This window comes from Morone saxatilis, unplaced genomic scaffold (assembly GCF_004916995.1).
Source record: "Morone saxatilis isolate NCDOM2014 unplaced genomic scaffold, NCSU_SB_2.0 Contig14, whole genome shotgun sequence".
Classification (NCBI taxonomy): Eukaryota; Metazoa; Chordata; class Actinopteri; family Moronidae; genus Morone; species Morone saxatilis.
The window spans coordinates 22,495,218-22,502,633 of NW_023339696.1; the positions used below are offsets into that span (position 1 = coordinate 22,495,218).

The window sequence follows — 7,416 nt, forward strand, 5'->3', positions numbered from 1 at the left end:
ACGTGCATAGATTTGAAACTGGATCGTATTTTAAGGAGAAAATGTTTTCTGGTTACCGCTAACCGCTGCTAACTGTAATGTAGCTGCTGTTAGCTAATTAGCTCAGTTAGCCAGAATGGGAGCTAATTGTAGCAGAACGTTTTCAGGCCCGGGACCGAGGTGGGGTGGTGCTGACAGAGAGTGGAGCTGAGTGAACGGGCAATGTAACCAGGCTCAGTTTTTCTCATCTACGTCGGTGAATTCAGGATTTATTTCCACCAAACCAGAGTTGGTGATTGTTGGAAACACTAACAGAGATGGTTTTAATGAGTTTTATTTAGTTTCTGTCCTGTTGTTCTGGTCTGAGATGCTCATATATATATAACCTTTAAGAAACACAGAAACATAAGAAATCTTTAGTCTGTAGAAACTTTACCTTTGTCAAAGTCTGCTTCCAGCTGAATCTCCTCTTGGGCGTTAACAGAGCTTCGAGTCTTCTGACCACAATAACAGTCAAGGTCGAATAGGAAGCTCACCAGCATGGCCTCCAGAAGGCTGATCCCCACCAGGGCGAAGGTCACAACACAGTAGACGGCTGGAATAAAGGTGCAGGGACATTAAACTGGTGAGTTTATCAGTACGGAGGACTCTGTGACCTTTGGTGTGAGGTCTGAGCGGCAGCTCACCCATCATTGGCAGGTTTTCTTCAGTGGAAGGCAACATGTCGTGAAGGATCAGCAGTAAGACGGAGATGGAAAGGAGGACAGTCACTTTGAAGCTCAGCTTTTCTCCTCTGGCCTCGCTGATGAAGAAGGAGGCCAGATCCAGGATCAATAAATAGAACAGGGGCACAATTAAAATCACCACATAAAGCATCGGCTTCCTCATCATTATGATCTGAAAAAAACAGAAAAACAGTCAGATTAATTAGAGACTTTGGGAACAAAGTGTTGTCAGATTTCATTACAAGTATTTTCTTACCGTATATATAAGTTTACTTTCGGTTCTGCCGCCTTTAGTCGCATTAGGAGCGGAAATTTCCATTGTTACAAGCTCCCATTCTCCCTGTGTGACCATGAACGTCTCAGAGGCTATAGTGAGAGCTGTGTCATTTTTGACTGTTCCTAGGTAGATGACTCCTGCTGTATTGGTGATAAAAAGTATTAAATAATCACATATTCTGAAGCCGTTCTGGATGTGAAACAAATGAGGCGCAATTTACCATCAGAGGTCATGGACGAAAATGTGATCGTACACTTCTGTGTATCAAAGGGGAAGTCTTTGAGCTTCATCTGACAGGTGAACGTCAGCCGCTGACGAGTGGTTGTGTACACCCAACCGCTGGTGACTTGGCTAAGTGGACTTCTGTAAATACTCGAAGTATCAGAGGCACTGAAGACAAAGAGGGAATGAAAAGGTAAAGAAATATTCTCAGAGTGAAGCTGAGTGGGCGGGCAACGTAACCGGGCTCAGTTTTTATCATCTACGTCTGTGAATTAATTATTTATTTCCACCAAACAAGAGATGACGATGGTTGGAAGGACTAATAAAGATGAGTTTTATTTAGTTTGAGTCCAGTTTGAAGTGTGTGTTTTACAATTATCTGCAAGGTTAAATCAGTGGGTTTGTCAATGGAGTCTGGTCACATATAGCAGCCATTAGTTTGTTTGGAGGAGAGAAATGTTTTCAACATGTTTGTAAGAACTCAAGGATACATATTAGGTGAGAAACACTGATTGAACTTTATTTTTCTTACCTGGACTTTAAAAGTTTTTCTTCTAGTTTTGGGAGCTTTGAATGATATAAACTAGATAGATAGATCCTGTCTGCTACGGGCTGAGGTTTGTTTACATTGAGCTTTACCTTTATAAATCGCCTCTGAATAAGATCAAAACCATAAACTGCAGTTATGTTATTAATAAGTATTAACACAATAATAGTAATAATACATACTCCTCTAGGATGGTTACATCGGGGGTCCACAGGCTCGACATCGGAACGGTAAACTTCTCTATCCCACAAAAGTCGGAAGAATTCCAAGTCAGGAATTCATTCATCCAACTCTGGGAAAAGAAAACATTTTAAAACTGTTATGACAGTAAACTTACAGCTGATGTATTGTTTTAAAATGCAATTCAGTTCTTTGGCACTTGAACTAAACACGATAATTTCTTACCATCTCAATCCAGATGTGACTTGTGACAGTTTGAGACATCTCATCCTGCAAAACAATACAGGATCTCTTTTAAATCAGAGCGGTTTCTATCTATGCAGACAGGTTTGGGGGCATTTTCTCAGGATATTTAGACAAACGCTGATAAAACCATTAAGTTAAATGTACTAGAAGGAGTTTTAACTGGTTATAAAACAGTTTAATACAGATGAGAGGTTGGCTATTTCTATAAAGTTATTCTTACTGTGGATTTCCCTTGAAATCAATGAGCTTGACGGACTCACTGAGAATGAGCTGTCAATCACAAGGTAGCCCCGCCCTAAAGCATACCCTGCTTTATGGTCTGTTTGACTCTAAATGGGACCATCAGTTATTACTAAAATGAACATCAGTGCTGTATGGAAGAAGACTGAAACTAGAGACTGAGACCAGAAACTCATCAGGAAACTGTTTACTGAGCTCATAAATCAACTGAGAAGTCGGCTCATTTCTCCATAAGGCCGAATGGTAATGGAGCTGCCCTCTGCTGGCCGTTAGAAAGAATGCAGGTTTCACAGACCTGGAAGCTCTGTCTGTTATATTTACTGTCAGTGGTTGCTGTTTTAAGTGAAAGTAAAAAATCAACCATGTATAAAATTATGGAGCTCTTTCACGTCAACTTGTTGCACAAGATATAAAAAATAAATACTTTTTTGTTTCCAGCTGAACGAATGTGAGTCCTGATCTGATACTTGTATTTTCCTACATAATGCAGTTGCACAGTGCTCACTTCAAGTACATTAAAGTTAATAAAATCCATTAAGTTTACATGTTTGATGACTGAATAGTTCTAAAATACATTAAGAAAGAAATCACCTGAATCCAAGCGGTTTCTTTTTGTTTTTCATTTTCTTTTTTAACAAAATAAGTTTATTATCTCGCTGTAAAATCAATTCAGTGGAATAGAAGGGAGAATATTTCTGTCTGAAATGCAATAAGTAAAATATAATTGGAAAAACTTGAGTAAAGTACAGTACTTGAGTAAATTCAGCCTCCTTTAGTTACATCCCACACTGGTTCTGGGTGAGCTGACCCTTAAACAATACGTACCACTTGTAAAATACCGTACAGCAACATGTCCACCTGAACAAGGGTGGATGTCGTCCAGTTCTTCACGGGCCGCATTATCTGTAGAACCTCATTCGTCGATGTCAGGTTCAAGTGTTTCAGAAGACCCAAGTAGGAGCAGTCTGAAGTCTGACTGCTAGAAATACCTGCCGGGGAAAGAGACCAGGATCTGAACCTGCAGGAACTGATACAAAACCATCTCAGTTGCTATGTTTTATGTGATAATAAAGTTAAATTTAACCACTCACCGATGAGAGCAATAAAAGTTGCAACCCTCAGAGCTGACATGGCTGTTTGCCTTCATCTCAGTCTGAGCAAACCCTTTTAAACTGCCTCACAAAGAACAGGTGAACTATACAACAGGTAAGTGCGGAAGTAGGCATCAATAGATCTAATTAAAGGCGCCGTTCTGTGGTCTGTCGTTAGTGGACGTTTCTTTTGTCGCCCTGCAGCTGAAGCGAAAAGTCAACACGAGGAGTTGTCAGTGTGACATCAGAGTGCACGCTGGAGATTTTAATTAGAGGATGTATATTCAATATATAAGATACTCAGAGGAGGAGGATGTACAGGTCAATCTGCTGAGGAAGATAAAACAGAAAGCTCCAGAACAACCAACTGATGGACTGTTTTATTTTAACTTTACTTCCACAAATTCAATCTCAGCTCAAGTTCCTCTGACTGACTCGTTCTTTATCAGCACAAACTCCAAAAAAGGAATCTCAAGACAGTAAAAAAGCCTAGTTTCTGGGAAATTAGTGTAATTTTCAGTCAAAATAATCATGATTTACATCAGAAAAGTAATCTGATTTTAAGAAAATATATCTAACATTGTCTTAATAAGATATTACAGCTAATATTGAGGTGGATTTAACCAGTAACAACAATGGTTGCATAATATCCCAGCAGAGGAACCAGATTATTGTCCTTATTTTCAGAGTAAGAGCACTCGCACAACTTCTCAGTTTAACAGAAAGTCATCTGGTCCCAGTGTTGGAAATGAAGCAGCTGTTTAGTTTTTCATTGTTTTAATAATAAGAATGTTTTTGGTGCTTTATTTTAACATAATGTCACTTATTGTTATTATGTTAAAAGAAATTGTGTCTTGTCTGTAAGATTGCTAATTATTAATCTTAAAGGTACAAATTCTTAAATTCAGCTCAATAAACTAAGCAAAATACTTATTAAGAATCTTAAATAACTGAGTTTTGATTGCTTGTAATAAACACAACTTGCTTAAACCCATTACAGTCTTTCAGTGGTTAGATAAAACCAATTACAATACAAGCAAATCGGATTATATTTAAGAATATTTGGTTTGTTTTTGTAGTTTTCATCTAATCGTAACATCAATTTGGCTTCAGACCATAAATAACAATTCAAATCAAGAAGAATGTATTTTATTTTACAGAAAAGCCATTAAAAGAGGTAGAAAGAGAGTTTTACACATATAAACATTACTGTGTGTTTATTAATCACAACAACTAATGTAGATTAACAGTATGAGTGTAGATGTGACCGTCTTTTACACATTTCACAGCAAGAAAGAAGATTAGTGATTTCCATAACTCTGATTTAATCAAATTACAACAAACAAACAGTTCTGACTCTTAGACTGTTTGTTTTTCTAGTAAAGTTCATCAAAAAACATTCATAGAACATAAAGTCTATCAATCGTTTTGCATAAGAATTTAAAATAAATTATTATTACTATGAGCTGTAATTTAATAATCCAGATTGGTAATAATATAAATTTCCCACCATCAGCTGATAATTTAACTAATTTCCAGGCGTTTGACTGGAAAACTAGTCTAATTTTCCAGTTTTCCAAGGTTTTCCAGGACATTTGAACCCTGTTTTCCTTTTGTTTATGTGACTCAATTTCGTCTATCATAGGTGTTGTTGCAACCATTTATTTCCCACAGGGAATAAATAAACCTATAAGTAAACATATCTTCTTGTTGTTGCTGTAGAAAATAAACAACAACAAGTCTTTAAAGTCGGTTTAATAGATCGTATACGTCACTCTGATCGGTCTGTTTGCCCCAAAGTTGAACAGAGAAAATATCTTTTCTCTCTAAAAGCTCCACAGCCTAAAAACCACAGATCTGAATCAGGAGTTGAATCTTTGGCACACAAAATAACTTTTTCAGGATTTGTTTTTCCATCTGTAACATCAACGACTGGTTATATATTTTATTTTTCTACATCCCGCCAACCCAACAGATTCTTTTAAAGGTCCTGGATACGTGTTGGTACAGAGAGGTCTTAGGGGAACACATCAGTGGGCAGCTGGAAGTCTTTGAAGGTGTAGAAGGAGATGTCTCCGTAGTCCACAACGGCGAAGACCACCGGGACGTCTCCGCTCTGGAAGGTCAGCAGCTTCATAGCTCGCAGGTCGGGAACAGGGCCGTCGAAACTGAGACGCAACAGGGAGGAAATCAACGTTTAAGGCCTTTAATTAATTAATTATTGGTTAAGACTTTGTACTTAAGCCACAGTCTGTCAGCAATTAACAATTAGTACATACATACATTAGTAAACTGACTATATTTTATGGATATTTCATATTATATTGAATGCATAACACTAACAACTGAACAATGAACACAAACACAGTAATTAAATATTGGAACTTTCTATACAATTCTCTGTCTGTATTATGTATTTCTTTATTTTTTAACAATCATACATATAGTTTTATTCACAGAAATTAACTAAATGCTGAGATATCGGCCTACTGTGTACATTGTTTAAGTTTTCTTACACTCCTTAAAATCAAGGCCCCAGATTGGGAACCACTGAATTCATCAATCAGCAGATTACTGAACAAACAATTTTGGTAATCGGTTGTTTCCAGGTTGCTTTCCTCTGTTCTACCTTATTGTAAATGATTTAATTTTTGAGATGTTTAACCCTAAAAGACGCAATCTGAAGACATCACATTGGGTTTAAGTTGTGATGAGCAACATTTTCTGACATTTTAAGATAAGAGATAAAAGAACATAAACTTTATTAATCCCACACTAGCGGAAAATCACTGCAGATAACAACAAATAAAAGTTATAGATTAAAAAGTAAAAAGAGTTAAATACAGCTTTTATTTACACAGATATGTGTGACAGATCATTGCATAAAGATTTGATTGCATTCAGCACTGTGCACAAATATAATGTAAATGATGTATGGACCAAATCATTATATTCAAATAACCAAGAGATGTATTAGTTAATCTGTCAAACTCACTGAAAGGAAGATGAGACAGAACATTGCGCTCCAACCACTGTGTGATATTATATTTCAGCCGCAGTTTGTTTGAGCGCCTACCTGCACACACACATGCGGGCGTAAGGTTTCCCCGGGTTGCTCTTCCTGAAGTCAGCCACCGAATCCGGTTGGTAAACATTGAAACAAATCCTCCACTCGTCTGAGCCGTTTAACCTGAGCGGGACAAAAGCACAACGTCGTCCGCTGAATGACGGGTCGCTCCATCACAGTACAATGCATCGGCCTCGCTGTACGGGAGCGCGGCCCGGTGGCAGCAAACACCGGCACCGCCTCTTTGTCTCACAGTCTTTATGGGTTTGTAAATTAAACATCATGAACTGATGATAGAAGAGAGACGAGCCGGGTTCACATAAAGTCCAACTCTGATTGATTTTCATTCATTCAGACTCGTTAACGTTTTCTAAAGACATTTTTACCTTTCTTACTTACTTAATCTGCAGTGTACATCTGAATTAAGACCTTTTAAATGCTAGAAAGAATGGAATTTAATACGTTTCTTACTTAGAAAATGTGAATGCTGAAATGTCCTGCTAACACCAACATACAGGCCTGTTTGGGAACCGGTATGACCCCGTAACAGTTAACTGAATGTGAGGCGTTGAGGCTTTTCTAAACCTATATTCGTTTATGTTTTGTCCAACTGGCCCCACTGAGGATGCAGAATCTTCCACAGATGTACAGACAGCAATCACTGGATTCCTCTGATACTGAATAATCATTGTGAGGCAAGTTCTGAAGAGTCTTTTTGCTGTCATAAACAAGCCATTTATTGCTATTTATATTATATATTTCTGCTGTATATATTAACTAAGTGGAAGCAAGCTGATGTTAAACAGTTACAGTTCGAGGTCTCGGTCTAATAAAATCCTGTC

General features: G+C 37.7%; 2 protein-coding genes across 2 annotated transcripts in view; both read right to left on the bottom strand.

Annotated features, from left to right (window-relative positions):
* Positions 1–395: 395 nt before the first annotated feature.
* On the bottom strand, positions 396–3,957 carry LOC118322573 (5-hydroxytryptamine receptor 3A-like). The gene is made up of 8 exons (XM_035654285.1): positions 3,508–3,957; positions 3,242–3,405; positions 2,156–2,200; positions 1,933–2,042; positions 1,202–1,371; positions 1,030–1,121; positions 666–876; positions 396–574 (listed from the first exon to the last, which is right to left on the bottom strand). The coding sequence occupies exons 1-8, from the start codon at positions 3,545–3,547 to the stop codon at positions 396–398; spliced, it is 1,011 nt and encodes a 336-aa protein (XP_035510178.1). The 5' UTR covers positions 3,548–3,957.
* A 622-nt stretch (positions 3,958–4,579) lies between these two features.
* The window catches only part of tsen54 (TSEN54 tRNA splicing endonuclease subunit), an 18,678-nt gene continuing 15,841 nt past the window's right edge, over positions 4,580–7,416 (bottom strand). Inside the window, 2 exon segments of the mRNA XM_035654286.1 lie at positions 4,580–5,675; positions 6,584–6,697. Of these exon segments, the coding sequence (XP_035510179.1) occupies positions 5,525–5,675; positions 6,584–6,697 (265 nt within the window). The 3' untranslated portion in view covers positions 4,580–5,524.

Excerpts from the sequence above, each read along its gene's own strand:
- LOC118322573 (XM_035654285.1), bottom strand. The coding sequence starts at position 3,547 with ATGTCAGCTCTGAGGGTTGCAACTTTTATTGCTCTCATCG. Across the intron at positions 3,406-3,507 it reads AACTTTTATTGCTCTCATCG|GTATTTCTAGCAGTCAGACT; the intron begins GTGAGTGGTTAA and ends TTTCCCCGGCAG. Across the intron at positions 575-665 it reads AGAAAACCTGCCAATGATGG|CCGTCTACTGTGTTGTGACC; the intron begins GTGAGCTGCCGC and ends CCTTTATTCCAG.